This window comes from Chiloscyllium plagiosum, chromosome 6 (genome assembly GCF_004010195.1).
Source record: "Chiloscyllium plagiosum isolate BGI_BamShark_2017 chromosome 6, ASM401019v2, whole genome shotgun sequence".
Classification (NCBI taxonomy): domain Eukaryota; kingdom Metazoa; phylum Chordata; class Chondrichthyes; order Orectolobiformes; family Hemiscylliidae; genus Chiloscyllium; species Chiloscyllium plagiosum.
Window position 1 is genome coordinate 24,819,821 of NC_057715.1, and position 15,931 is coordinate 24,835,751.

At 40.2% G+C, this 15,931-nt stretch overlaps 1 protein-coding gene across 9 annotated transcripts in view; it reads right to left on the reverse strand.

The window, feature by feature from the left end:
• Positions 1-15,931, reverse strand: part of dachd (dachshund d) — a 593,865-nt gene that overhangs the window by 284,633 nt on the left and 293,301 nt on the right. For 6 of the 9 annotated variants that reach the window (XM_043691360.1, XM_043691357.1, XM_043691359.1 and 3 more), the window contains 2 exons: positions 11,472-11,546; positions 8,455-8,619 (listed from right to left, as the gene is read on the reverse strand). In XM_043691360.1, coding sequence (XP_043547295.1) covers positions 8,455-8,619; positions 11,472-11,546 — 240 coding nt within the window. The remainder of the gene's footprint in view (positions 1-8,454; positions 8,620-11,471; positions 11,547-15,931) is intronic. The other 3 variants (XM_043691362.1, XM_043691358.1, XM_043691361.1) reach the window with 1 other exon arrangement.

Below are 15,931 nucleotides of genomic sequence, written 5' to 3' on the forward strand. Positions count from 1 at the left end.
GTGGAAGGGTACTGGTTGGTATGGCGGGAAAGGAAGAAGCGGAGGGCTTTGAGTCCTTCGTGATGGGGGATGGAGGTGTACAGGGACTGGATGTCCATGGTGAAAATAAGGCGTTGGGGACCGGGGAAGCGAAAATCATGGAGCAGGTGGAGGGCATGGGTGGTGTCCCGAACGTAGGTGGGGAGTTCTTGGACTAAGGGGGACAGGACGGTGTCAAGGTATGCGGAGATGAGTTCGGTGGGGCAGGAGCAGGCGGAGACAATGGGTCGGCCGGGGCAGTCAGGTTTGTGGATTTTGGGCAGGAGGTAGAAGCGGGAGGTGCGGGGTTGTGGGACTATGAGGTTGGAGGCGGTGGATGGGAGATCCCCCGAGGTGATGAGGTTATGGACGGTCTGGGAGATGATGGTTTGGTGGTGGGGGGTGGGGTCATGGTCAAGGGGGCAGTAGGAGGAGGACCATTCGTTAGCCAAAGGCACTAAGAGTAATAGATCCTCGGTGGGTGAACCGAGTTCAGATCAGCCATTATCAAGTTTAATGGCAAAAAGATCAAGAGGCTGAATGACTTCCTCCTAGCAATATAATTCCTCTTACTATTTTCACTGATGAAGTTAACCCAGTAATGTCAATGTATTCATAAGACATAGTCATCCACGAAGCTTTGTGAACATCAGGAGTCAGGATTCTTTCTCCTATGGTTTTGCCTATCATTTGAAATCTGCTTACTTTAGTCAACTAATGTTTTCTTTCTGGCCTGGCTGATAACTTTAGAGTGGACTTAAACTATCCACCTCAGTGGAAGTTCGAAATATTGTCATCTGGACTTATTCTACTCCCACTTCTGTGTCAGTATACTTTGGGTGTGACAAACAATATTATGCACTCTAGTTAAATTCATTTGCTCACTATTTTAATAAATTAATACGGTTTGCCATGAACTAGTAAAAAGCTTGTACAAATGGAACTGGCAGATGGGAGATTTGCTGATATCACATAGTGCAATTTCAGTCTTACATGTGCCTAAAAAGTCACGCCCAGCTGGACAATCACGAAGCAGCATTAAAGCAATTTGGAAAGAAGTGCTAATCTAGGTGAACATACTTTCCGATCCGCAGGGTGTCTGCACAGAGGACATTGATTCTGCTTCCCTCACTTCCTGCCAACAAGGATTAAGTGAGATGGCAAATGGCCCATAAAGCCTTGTCCTCATTTTGGGAAAAGAACATTTTCTTTTGCAGAAGAAGGCTAAATATCTGCCCTTCAGTTCTCAGCTGGGTTGCTACCCCAAAAAAGTCACATTGCAAATGATGGTGCATCCTTGCACTTCATTTTCTAGCTATTTGGAATAATGGTTGAAAAATAATGTTCAGCACATATCAAATTTTCAAAATAAACTTTTGATGGGGGATACGTCAAACCAGGGAACTCAGAACATGGCATGAAAAATTAATATATGTTACATCAGAGGATAATAGAATTTTGCAGCAAATTGGAGGCTATTTTGCCCATTATTGCATGTTGGCTTTCCAAAGATGCTTTTGATTTAGACCCATTCCACAGGTCCTGCCCATATCTAGACTTTAGTGGAAACATTCCTGATTTTGACTCAGGATTTGAAGCTGACTAGAGACAATCCCAGTATATGGAGACTGGTGCTCTGTCTCTGAACTTTGGATGAGCATTGAGCAAGATATAGGTTGTGAAAGGCCATAGGCCCTTCCTCTTATTTAGGACACGTTGTCTTACTGAATGGTATAAATGTGGTCATGGCTGTGAAAGGAGTGCTATACTGCAGTCGACTAATGTGTGTACATTATAACAATGACCAAGTTGCCTTGTATATTATGCTACCAGCAACATGTGTATTGGATGGCAAGTCATTTTGTAATGAAAATAAGCATTCTAATTTATTTTTATAAAATGATGGACTATAGTCTTAATGTGGATCAATGAACAACTTCTATTTCTCAACAGCAGTTCTCTAAGCCAGAAGTTTGTAGGTTCAAATCTCATTCCAGCTACTTCCTCACAAAATCTAGGTTGTCACTGTGGGAGTGCTGTTTTGGGCTTGACAATTTCCTGGTGAAGATTTGGCAACATATGCATCAACAATGGGAACATAGGAATGTAAGAATTCATATACTCATCAGACAAGTTCTATTATCTTGGAAACATATCCCATGGCATTGATTACAACACTCTACCAAGATATTTTTTATTGGGTAATAAATTCAATTCTCTCATCCTTATCAGCCATTCAACACTTTTACCACTCTGGATCTTTGTTGTCTCCTTGCTTCACTGAGTCAATATAATTTTGTTGTAGAACCTGTGACTACGTTAAATGTTTATCTTCCCTTTAAAATCTTAAATACTTCAGTGAGATCAGTCTTGATCCTTCTCCTCTCCAGTGTAAGCATTCTGCACTCCTGCAGTCTCCCTTTATATCTCAAGTACCTAATCCTAGCTATCAACTTAGTTGACCTTTGGTGCACCTTTGGCAATTTGTGAATATCTTTCTCATTGGACAGTAAACACAGTCATGCACTGTGGTCCAGATACGGCTGATCTCTTGCTCCACACAAGTTTTAGAATTACTTTTTAAGAATTGTGCTCTATTTATTTTACTGTACACAAGATCTGGTTTGATTTCTTTATAGCTGCTATGAACTGTACTAATGGGTTCCACAATTTATCTACTGGTTTGCCCAATTCCATCTCCAAATGTGAGAACATAGAACCATTAAATAACATGTGATCAGTTGGGATCATTTTCATGAGAACAAAAGTCATAATGCAATTCTATTACAGTAAAGCAATAGAAAGAAAAAACTTTGCACCTACATTGCATTTTTCAAGCTCGTCGGATGCCTGAAAACACTTTTGAGTTAATATTTTGAAGTGATCTCTCTCGTAATCTAAGAATGTGGCAACTAATTAGCATTGATCAAACTCTAACAAACTGCAATGTGATAATGACAGCACAATCTTTTTTTGTGATATTGAACTAAGGATAGATATTGACCAGGACACCATGGCTGGCACCCAACTCTTCTTGAGGATTAGGCCTCTGGATCTTTTACATCTACCTGAATATACAGATGGTGCTTTGATTCAAAGTCTCATCCAAAAGATGGCATCTTGGGAACTGCAACTCTCGTTCACTATTATACTGGAATGTTTGCCTTGATTTCTGTGCTCTCGTACTAGGATGGGAATTTAACCTGGAATTTTGTGAGTCAGGGGTAATACGATAGCAGAGATTGGTAGAGACCCAAGTTACCTTGCAACATCTGCTGTGTGAAAACTAGCCATATTAGATTGACTGCCTGATATAAATCTTATTTGATTTTTTTAGATTAGATTAGATTACTTACAGTGTGGAAACAGGCCCTTCGGCCCAACAAGTCCACACCGCCCCGCCGAAGCGCAACCCACCCATACCCCTACATTTACCCCTTACCTAACACTACGGGCAATTTAGCATGGCCAATTCACCTGACCTGCACATCTTTGGACCGTGGGAGGAAACCGGAGCACCCGGAGGAAACCCACGCAGACATGGAGAGAACGTGCAAATTCCACACAGGCAATCGCCTGAGGCAGGAATTGAACCCGGGTCTCTGGCGCTGTGAGGCAGCAGTGCTAACCACTGTGCCACCGTGCCGCCCACTTTGTTTTACGTTAAGAGTGGGACACACTTTTTCTTGATCTATACAGATTATATGTGTGAGAAGTAATCAAAAATCAAGTCCTGAATTTTCACATCAATGGAGAATCTGGACATCATTGAAAAAAAATGGGTGAAAATACAAAATCCCATTCTGGAATATAGCATCTACCATTTTCCTAAGTATAGGAATGGAAACAGGGTGCATTTTGTGCGTCCACGTTTGCTGAGGCTTTACTCATATAAATCAGATCTGACAGTGGTCATTCTTAATTTTAGTGATCAGGCATATGAAACGTGACATATGCAGTTTTGACCTGATAACAGCAGGTTTGAGCACTGTGGATTTCTTTGGATGACCAGGGTATATTTGTGGAGAGCTAAAGTACCCCCTTAGATATGGTTTCAGACAGCTTTATGAGAGAAAAGTGCCGTTTAGGAGAAAAAGATGCATTTTGGAATCTGTAAAAGTGTGCATAGATGTATTTTTAAATTATTTAAATGCATTGAAACAGCTAAACTCACTGGAAATGTCAAATACAAATGTTCAAAGTCTCAACAACAACTGTCAAAAGAAAAACTCAATCAGAGCTGTTGTACTGAATAGGCATTTAAAACTCCAGCCTTTAAAGATTTGGCAAAGAAAGCTAGCATTAGAAACAACTATTGCTTGCTGTTTCACTGTGTCTGTTAACATAAGCCTCAGGATTCCATTACTTAATTACTACTGCATGACTGATTTATAAATTTCCATTATTCCAGTATGGTGCCTTCTATTCCACAGTTAAATTGACATTCCAAGCAATCATAAACTCTTTGAAGTGGGAATATGAATTCCAATTTTCAAGCAGATTGGGAAAGTCAAATTGGCAGAGGGAGCTATGAGAAAGACTTCTTACAGCATATTCTAGGATACGTTTCCTCGCACAATATGCTCTGGACACAACATGACATTAGGCTATTTTGGATCTGGTAATTTGCAATGATGCAGGTTTAATAAATTATCTCAAAGTAAAAGGTCTGCTAGTGGACAGTGATCATAACATGGTAGAATTGAGGATTTAGTTTGAGAAGGATAAACCTTGGTTGGAAACAAATGTGCTGAATTGAATACGGGTAATTACAGAGGAATGAGGAAAGTGTTAGAGAAGTATGATTTGGAGATGCCGGTGTGGGACTGCGGTGTACAAAATTAAAAATCACACAACACTAGGTTATAGTCCAACAGGTTTATTTGGAAGCGCTAGCTTTTGGAGCGCTGCTCCTTCATCGGATGGTTTGGAGTATAAAATCATAAGATACAAAACTTATAGCAAAAGTTTACAGTGTGATGGAACTGAAAGTATATATTGAAAAAGACTTGGATTGTTTGTTATGTCTCTCATATTTTAGAATGACCATGTTGGTTTCTGAAACTTCTCCCTTTCAAGCTAGAAATGAAATTCCAACATGCTGTGGTCACTATCACCTACAGCATTTTCATCATTAGGTTACTGATTAACCCTGCCTTACAGTATATGATCAAGTATATGATACCCTGATCTTGGTCGGTTGCAGAATGTACTGGTCGAAGGAACTGTCCTGAAAACAGACCATGAACTCATTACTTAGGCTAGCTTTGCCGATCTGTTTCTCCCAATCGACATGTTGAACAAAGTTATTCATGATTATTACAGTATGTTTCTTACATGCTCCATAATTTTTTCTTTCTGAATGCATGGCCTACAATGTAAGTCTGTTACAGGGCCAATGAACAACTCCCCCAAGTGAACAGTGACCTTTCTATTTATTTTCATCACCCAAACCACTGCTACATATTGCTATTTCAAGAAAAGGTTATATTTCAGTGCAGAACTAAAACCATCCATCGTTGCCAATGGCTAATATTGCACTGATGCAACCTGTGCCATAATTGCAGCTACTGTAAGTGTGCAGGTTTTACATTTGGAGTTGTTCTGCTCCTAGATCAGCTGCTCAGCAAGCTACAGAACCACACTGGTCCAGTTACATCATCACCCAGTGCAGAGGTGCAATTTATATTCTTCTCCAATCTCAGCTGAAGACTGACGATTGTGTCAATAGCTTTGGGATTTAAAATTAGAGTTTTACTTCTCCTTGGAAGGCTGACAAGTTTTGGTAATGAGATGTATCTTATCAGAGCAATTTAGCTTTGAGCACCAGATACTTGACTTCACACTTCTACCCACTTTTATAAATAGAGTTACACTTATAAAGCCAGGCTGTACGAGTTTCATTATTACAGCCTACCTGAAACACTGACCACTAATACCTCTTGTAAATGAAAATCATCTCAACTCTCCACAGCATCCTAATCCTTCTAACCCTTGGTGAAGCTACATCAGTTGAAATAGACTTTGGTGCATTGACTTGTGAAAAACTATGAGCTCTTGTATGGCCAGCTCAAAGCTCCACTGAGCCATTAATGGGAGAAGGTATCTTCCAAGATTTGACAACTTCTAAGACATTTCCTGAGTCCTAACTCCAACACTTAGACGTACCTACTGAATCACAGAACTTATTCCAACAAGACCTTACTACATGAAACTATCCAATGCTCTTGACTTTTCAATGAGCCTGGACTATAATATATTTATGGACCTACTGAACTTCTCCAGAACTTCTTCCAGAGTTCTAACTACACAGAGCAAGTGGCCCTAAATTACCTCAGTCAGCAGCATAGCTGAACAGTTCATCTCTGCATGAAGCCTGCATCTGTCTTGCTCTGCTTTCAAACTCCAACTAATTGTAAGCCTGGAACTGTTTTTCAGTGATCCTTAAACTGTTTTGTATGATCTATTGAAAACCTTGCAACAAGACCCCTACTGCTAGGCAGAATTGAATTCAGTAACCCAACAGTCAAATGTAGCAACACCTTTGAAATGATCTGTTCCCTGAATGTTACAAAGTTCACTGAGTGTCAGCTCCTTTAGCACAAATTGCATACAACAAAAATTCAGAGTTCACCGCATACAAAGAATAGCAAGATGTACCACAAGGAAGCTGACATACTCACAAATGTATGTCAATAACTGAACAAAACAGAGGCAATGAAAACCAACTTTTTAGGAAATGTGTAAAGAAGATGTTTCCCTCAGTTATAATAAAGCATCAAATTTTGATACTGCTGTGTGCAGTTTGCGGCACTAACACCATTTGCAGGTCTAGTTTTCTTTTATGTATTTACTCTATAAATACTAATTGTTCATACTGGGCAATAAGTCTATCAGAATGACTCATACTAGTATTTCCAGTTAGTGCAACAATAATGTGTTTGTAGTATCACTGAGCTTAGAATCTTCAAAATTGTTTTAAATCAAAAAGCCTGACATTGAATGAGACAGAATGGGGTGAGGAATGTGGAATTACTATGTAAGGAAGAAGCTTTATATATCTAATCTATTATAACCAACATAAATTTATTAATGATCCCACAGCATTCTACACAGAAGTGTACTTTAAAATAAAAAAAATGTGAAATTTTCTAGAATGTACTGCTATAGAAACAATGCATGGCATTTAACATTGATCTTGCATTCAAATTTCCTGAATCTTGTCAGGACCCAACAAAAAGCAGTGCTGACCAAACAAAAATTAACAGAAGCAAACAACCAAGTTGTGAAAGTTAAAGTTTGAAGCCATCAAACCATTACTCATGTACATTAAATTCAACATGTGTAGGGAAATACATTTATAGAGAAACTTACAAGTTGTTCTGTTGTAACATGCGTTTCGTCAATGCAAGTTCACCGTAATGTGATTGACACATTGGGAATGTTGTTTCTACAGTATGAACCTTTAAAACGTGTGTTGGCTGCACTGCGATTACAACACCAACACTTTAAGTGTTGTTTCTAAAACGGGATTTTTCTATAACATGGTGTTGCACAAGAACAGAACCATCGTGTTATGGATGAACTGACTGTATACAGAAAATTTCTGCACCCAGAAACTGGTGAGCCTTTGGAATCTACTATCAGAGAATGCAGTTGAGGCCAAAACATTGTAAGATTTCAAGAAGGAGTTGGATCTAGTACTTGAGGCTAAAGAGATCAAATGATATATGGAAAAAGCCGGAATAGACTGTCGAGTTGGATGATCAATCAAGATTGTGATGAATCATGGAGCAGGCCCAAAGGGCCACATGACTTACTCCTGCTCCTATTTTCTAGTATCAATGAAATGGAATGGTGCAAACTTTCCTCTTTTTAACAGAATATAAGCAAAAAGCATTCAAAGCTACAAAAAAGATTGGTGTAGCTCTGCTAATCACTTAAAATCACCCAAATGGTGTTTCAGGCATTACTTTACTTTTGGCCATCAAATTACATGCATTCAGAATTTCAGTTACTGTAGAGAAAAATCTCCGTACTTTTGTATGTGAGAAGAGCAATGTTAATAAACCAAGTGATATCAGAGTATGAAAGGGAGCATGGTAATGTATGCATATTAGGTGTTTTGGGGTAAAACCAGGGTGAATGGTTTACCTGCAAATCTGCAAGGATAATAAATGCAAAACAACTCTATTCTGCTGCTGTTATTATTCTGAAACCTTCTCTGAAGTTCTGGGCATTTGTGTGCAAGGTACTAGTCCAGTCAATTGAAACGATTGGCAACTCTAGTAGCACTCAGCAAAGCCTGTGCTAAATTACATGTCACAGCATTCGCAAAAATTAGATTGACATTATTTTGAATCTGAATGCACTTCCTGTTTGATATTAACACATGTGGGACTCCAAATTTGTAGTTTAATTTTAGAGGGGACTCACCAATACTGGAGTTCATGTCGCCATTTTCAGACTCTGCGCCATGCTGGTTACTGTTACCATGGAAGCTGTTCATGGCTTCTAATTTGATCTTTTTTGCCTTCATTGCCTCTGCTATGGCAGCATTGGTAGCTGCTGCCGCTGCAGCTGCTGCTGCTGCTGTAAGACCTGATAAAGAGAAGAGAAGACAAGAAGAAATAAATGGTGAGATAGGCAAACACTTCAAAGATTAGCCTATGATAGTATTTTTATGGCCTGTAAAATTCAGCTAATCCAAAACTCGATTGGCTGTGTCCTCACTTGTCCATCCATCAGCCCCGTGTTCTCTGATATCTCTTAATCCAACAATGTCCCTGGATTTAAAATCCTCATCCATTTCTTCATATTCTTCCATTGCTCTGTCCCTTTCTATCTTAGTAATCTCCTCCAATCACAGAACCATCTGTGAGTGAGATCCCTGCACTCTTCCAGGACTGTCCCCTGAGTATAACCAATTTTAACTGCTCCGACCAGCTATTCCTTTAGCTGCTTAAACACAAAGTCTGGAATTTCCTCCTTAAATCCATCTAGATCTCTCTCTTGCTCTTCTCCTTGAAGACATTTCTTGAAATTTAGCTCTTTCAAACACATTTTTGGCTATCTAAGTACCTCCTGCTTTTACTTGTTGGCAATCATTCCTCAACCACATTTAGCATTCTTCTTTCCTTACGCTTTGGGCGCCCTTATTGACTATTTCACTTGCTCTTCCACTCCTTTGCCAACAACACAAAAACCATAATCTTTCAACTCCCTTCAGTTCAACAAAGAGTCATCTTAGACTTGAAACTCCAATTCTGCTTCTGTCTCCACAAATGCTACAAACCTGATGAGTTTCTCTGGAAATTTCTATTTTTATTTTTGGATCTCTAATATCCATAGTAGTTTATTTTTATTTGGCAGTTTCTTTTTATTGGAAAAAATGGCAGTTCTTTATTTGTCATTCAGTTGGAGAGACAAATTGTTTTCCAATTGGTCAAGAAGGCTGTTGTTCTGAATATGGATACATTGAGCGGTCAACAGCAGGAATGTAGAGGTGAGGCAGTTAGACGCATGAAGCCATATGTTGGTGCATCCATGATATCCAGTCAGGTTTGGCAATGCAGAGTCTTCATTATACACCTCTCTGAATATTTATGCATTATGAACTTAAGGGGATAGGAAAAATTTACATTAACATTGCTGCAAATAAAGTACCCATGGTAATAAAAAAGTTTTTGATCTAATTCCCTACAGTGTGGAAACAGGCCCTTCGGCTCAACAAGTCCACACTGACCATCTGAAGAGTAACCCACCCAAACCTCTTTTACCCTCTGACTAATGTACCTAACACTATGGCCAATTTAACATGGTCAATTCACCTGGCCTGCACATCTTTGGAGTGTGGGAGGAAACCCATTCAGACATGGGGAGAATGTGCAAACTCCACACAGTTACCTGAGTTTGGAAGCGAACCTGAGATCTTGGTGCTGTGAGGCAGCAGTGCTAACCACTGAGCCACCATGCTACCCCACAGTGAATCTGTGTAGATTGTGTCAGCAGAATTCCTGTATCACATCATAGACACATTCAAGGGACGTTCCTTAAATACAGGAAGATGTAAGGAATCACTGGTTTTGCTGACAGGTAAAAGGGAGTGGAAGGATGCTTGCATGGAGCACAAGAGGCAGTATACAGCAGTTGGGCTGAATGGCCTGTTTCTGTGCTATGTACAGTTCAGTCGAGAGTTTCAGGTACCTAGTACATTTGGCCTGAGAACAGCATCTAAACAAAAACAATTCAGTGTTAAACATCTGTCTTTTTGTGTATCGAACATTTTAAACTGTCAAACATTCTGTCACTGGAAATGATAATTAGTGAAGAATTGAAAAGTCAATTCCATGATCTGTTGCTCCGAGCAAGGAGACACACTTGCATGGAACTAATATTACTTTCTGTGGTTTGTTGTATTCTTACCGCAGCTCATCTTGGTGAAAGACACATTGGATAGATTTGCTGCCAACATGTTCTTTCCTGATGAGGAGCTTCAAAGCCAGCTTGGTCTAGTGTGTGCGAGGAACATCACTGAGCAGTCTCAGAAGGAGATTCTTGACTTAAACAGTACACTGTTTATTGCATGGCAGCAACTAGATGCAAATATCATCGGTATAATAATCTTGATTGCAATGTTTTAACATTAGTTCTTACTCCTTCTTGGTTCAAAGCTATTCCCCCAACTTGGTTTGTCCTGCTAACTCCCCGAACTTCCAGGTGTCTAACCCTGCAACTGGAAAGGATGCAAAACCTACTGATACACCACCCCCCTCACCTCCACCCAGGGCCACAAACAGTCCTTCCAGGTGAGACAGAGGTTCACCTGCCATTCCTCCAACCTAGTTTACTGCATCAGATGCTCTCCCCAGTGTGGTCTTCTCTACATCAGGGACACCAAACGTAAACTTAGGTAACAATTCGCTGAGCATCCCAGCTGCTCCCACAGGGGCCGACTGGACCATCCGGTTATCGCCCATTTCAATTCCCCTTCCCACTCCCTTTCCGACATGACCATCCTTGGCCTTCTCCATTGCCACAATGAACCAAACCGCAAACTGGAGGAACAACACTTCATCTTCCACCTGGGCAGCCTACAGCCCAGAGGACTCAACATCGAGTTCTTCAATTTCAAATAACCTTCCCACCCATCCCCCGATTCCCTGCATCTGCAGTTTTCTTGTCCCATTCCCCCACCCAAACCCATACATCATTGGGCAATGGACAATGCACTCCTCAGCATTAACCCTTTCAGAGCCTAACATTCTTACACGACAATTTAGTGCAGGGATTGAACGCATGGCTCCAAAGCCCCTTGATCACTCTGAAATTAACAGAGGGATTTTCCAAAGCTATGGTCCCTTTCAGCGGAGTGTGCCCAAAAACGGGCTCAGTGTGTGAAAACGTCATTCAAGGAAAAAATATGGCACAACATGAAAGAAAATTAACTCAACTGTGTTTTTTTCCCCTTCCCTGCAGCATCTTGGCACCAACTCCCATCCATCCTTTATGATAATCATGTGACAGTGCTGTAAATTGAGCAATCTGGAAATCAGATCAGCAGTGAACAAAACACGTCTTTATTTCCAAAACATACTGGGGAGAGAGAAGGGTCATGAATAAAGTCATTTCAAGCCTCTATGCCTTTAAATGAGCAAAGTTTCATATGAGTCAGGCTGCGTAATTTCACAAGGAGAAACGTGACCAAGGACCAGAAAGCAGAGACAGATGACTCCCCTTATCAAATGACATCTCACAGAAGTCTAGAAACATCTCATAAGAAACTATTTATTGGATAATGTCTGGCGTTCTGACTCCTGTTTATTCAGAGATGCAGGCAGTTTTATAAATATCTCATCACTCAGCCATCGTAAGCATTTCAGTGACATGAATCAGGAGATGCTATTAGCAACACAAATAAGTGTGGCTGCATAGTCGGGGGACGGTGAGTAAAAGAAAGAAACATGTGGCATTAATGCACAGCCCTGGATTCTAAACATCTGATAGGCAGATGGTGTGAAGCTGATTTTCCGGTTGGGAAGAAGGGGCACATCATTTAGAAGCTTGTTTGCATTTAAACAGATAAACACAAAAAAAAGTAGCAGCATGCATGGACCATTTAAACACTGAGTTAGTGCAAAATTCTCAAAGTGACATATAGCACGTCAATTGAGTTTTTTCTCCTCCCAACCCCAGGGAATATTAATTCCTGTCCTTCAATTGAGGTATTAGTCAGGAGCATTTCTCCAGATGAAAGAATGGGAGGTATTACAATCAAAGGACACAGAATTGATCTCCATCTACTTCCTTGGCTCAATGACCCTTAATGTCCTTTCCTAAAAAGGTTGTATCAATCTCAGTCCTGAAATGTTCACCTGACCTCTCACTTTTAGGGAGAGAGTTCCAGAATTCTTATTGACAATTGTATAGACTATTCTTGGTTTTGTATTGCCAAGGAGTATCCAAGAAATCTGTCACATGAAGGACATTAACTAATTTAAATAACAATAACAACATTTATCAGGAATTGCCAGAGGTTGGTTAAGAAAGAACAAGAGCATGATCATATCATGTGACACTGCATCACTTCTTGTGATGATGTGTACTGTATCACATATCACCAAGTAGATCCTCGTAACTACATCTTCTATGTTTGAGCCTTTGTGTGAAGAGGTGTTTCCTGACATCGGTGTGGAATGTTTATGTTTTAATTTTAAGATTATATCCCCATGTTCTGTTTTGCTGACTGATGCTGAACCTCCTCCAGACGCTATCATGCTGCATCTAGATACGCCAGTCTTGGAAGATATGGAACACTGATGCTGACTTCTTGGCATTTACCTAAGAGGTGTATAATCCAAGGGTAATAATCAGCAGAGTTTGCGTGAACATGGCAATCATGTATGCCTTTTCCTTCTTTTCCATCTTGCACCCTCCTTACTGCTGAGCTAATCCAGAACTTCACTCAATGTACTCAACTCACACCAAGTCCCCTTCACCCTTACAATCTCTGGCTCTCTTCTCCCGATTTGTGGAACATTTTTCGACTTGCAAATCTCTGTGAACTTCCATTTCTGGCCTCACTTACATTACCAGTTGATTTTGTTTCAGTGTAAGTGCTTAATGCTTTACGGGTTTAGTCTCTAAACTCTGGGGCACTCTTTTAAAGACTCTGCCTCTCTACCCCATTATAATCCTTTGAGACATAAAATCTACATTTTGACCAGGCCATTTGTCACCTGTCCCCTTGATACCTCCTGGTGTGACTCATGTATCAGGTTTAGTATGATAATCTCCCCATGTGAAGCATTTTGCGACATTTCAGCTTGTTAAAGCCACTCCATACATGCAAATTATTCCTATTATTTATAGAGTATTATTCATGATGGACCATCTTATGACTAGGAGTACAGAGCATGCACAGTGTTGATGGAAAACAAGCCAGAAACATATCATTTCTGACCTGAGGTCTTGTAATTCAGAGGGATTATAGTAGGAGGGTGACTTCTTTGCAGTCCATCTTTGTGGATTAGAACATGAGTTTAGATTAACCTCTCAAACCATCAGTTGATAGCGTTGATGTCAGTCCTGATCACTAACCTCTGCTGTGCTCACGATATAGTAGTACTGGAGTAATTTCTAACTTTACTCAGCCATTCCTCGAGGACAAGTAATCAAACTATTATTGATTTTCTTTCTATTCTATCTTCCTCTCAGACTGTGCCACTGTGATGAGTTAAATAAGGTTAACAGTACAAATGGCTCCACATTCCAACAAGAAACTTTGTCTGAAAAGTTGTTGGCACTGACACCTGCAGAACTCTAGAAAACAATGGACAGTATTTTATGAGGTGCCATGGTCCTCAGCACACCTGGCTAAAAAATTAAGAGGGCGGAGTCCTCCTATTTAATCCTGGGAGTGGTGTCCATTGTGTTAAGGTGAGATGTCTGTCCCTATTTCAGGAGGAAGTTCTGTCTTAGCAATGTGGTGGATAATTGGATAATTGACAGTTTTGGATTTACAGAGAGCCTGACAATGCCAATGAGCCCAGCTATATTGAGGGTTGGTTATTTCTGCATGTTTTGCTTCGAAATATATGTTTTTTTAAGATACTGTTTTCCCTCTTTAACAGGAAGCTGTCTTGTTTTGTACACGTTTCTGATGTGGGACCTTGAATTTGTGTAACACCAAAGCATCACCAAATAAATTTTATTATTTATCATTGCTGAGTCTTAATAGATTTATTTTAATGAGTATGTGCCCCACATTTCCAGTAGACTTGCTGACCCTTGGATACTGTCGGTTCTGCTATAATGTGCATTTCTTCAATGTGAATTGCCTATAACACGATTGAAGAACTTAGATCATTATTTGTACAGCGCACATTTTCCTTACCTTTATTGACTATAATGCGTTTCCGGTCCCATTGGTTTAAATGGTGCTGCTATTATGCAATTTTCTTATAAGGCGGAATTGCACAGGAATGGAAGTATTGTGTTATATTAGAACAGACTCTATGGGGTTGGAGACAATTCTGGAAGTCTCATTACATCACCTCCTGTCACCAATAACCATGGGCCCACGTTCTGAGCAATAGCCACTCAATCTCGCACTGTCTTCCCGGCCAATCAGAAAATCTTTGGATTCTGCATTGCCTGTATGGATGTATCCTGACTGTCTTTCAATGGGCCCACACCCAATTAGGGGAGCAAGAGGCTGCTGGAGGTACTCATCAGGGCGCCAAGGATTATGCTACACTATCATGCTACCACTGCATGCTGGCAGGCTGACTCAGGAAAGATCTATCACATTTTTAAGACAAATAATATCCACTCAATTTCATCAGTGTAGGGGCTACTGAATTTGAAGAAAGTAAAGGAGTTAGAAATTCAATTGGGCAAACCATAAAAGGGCACAGACCTTCAAAGAAATAACAACAAAGATGATTTTGTTATGCTGGAATGAGTTTTCAAAGAACACAAATTAAAAGACACCATTTCATGTTGGAGATTTTTTTCTTGGGTGTGAAAGTATCAATGACAGGAGTGCTGTATAAATGCTTCATTTGTAACGCTAGAAAGTTGATGCACCTTCTTTTAGGTGTACATTAAAGGTCCCAAGCACTAAACACCCTACCTCCAGGACAAATACATTTGGTTAATAGGCCTCCAACATCCAGACTTAATCTCTCTCTTAATGGAGCAAAGTTATTCAGGTGGAACAGGACAAAGCCTGAGGATACTTTGGGTTGGTCAACTGGTAACTACATCCATTTAAAGAGGTTTTACAAATAACATCTGTATCAACAGATTACAGATGAGTGGAAAATATAATGTAATTGTATAAGGCTTTGGAATGTAACTGGAATAGTGTTCAGATCAGAAAACCGCACTTCAGAACAGTGATATTGGCCTTGGAGGTGGTACAGCAAATAATAGGGATGAAAAGGTTAAAGTACAAGGTCATGTTACACTGAGTACCAGGCTTACATTTGCTCAAGTCTAGATGAATAAAGGGTGATATAATTGAGGGATTAAGGATTTCCCAGGATAGATGAAGAGAAACCATTTCTTCAGTTATGGGAGTCTAGAACATATTTTTTCATTCACAGGATGAGGGCATTGCCAGCTAGGGCAACATTTATTGCCGATCCCTAATTGCCCAGAGGGCATTAAGAGTTAACAATATTACAGTGGAGCTGGAGTTACATGTGGGCCAGATAGGGATGGCAGTTTCCTTCCCTAAAGGACAGTAGTGAAACAGATGGGTTTTTCATGACTATTCTGGATCAGTGATGCTGGAAGAGCACTGCAATTCAGGCAGCATCCGACGAGCAGCAAAATTGACGTTTTGGGCAAAAGCCCTTCATCAGGAATAAAGGCAGAGATCCTGAAGCGTGGAGAGATAAGCTAG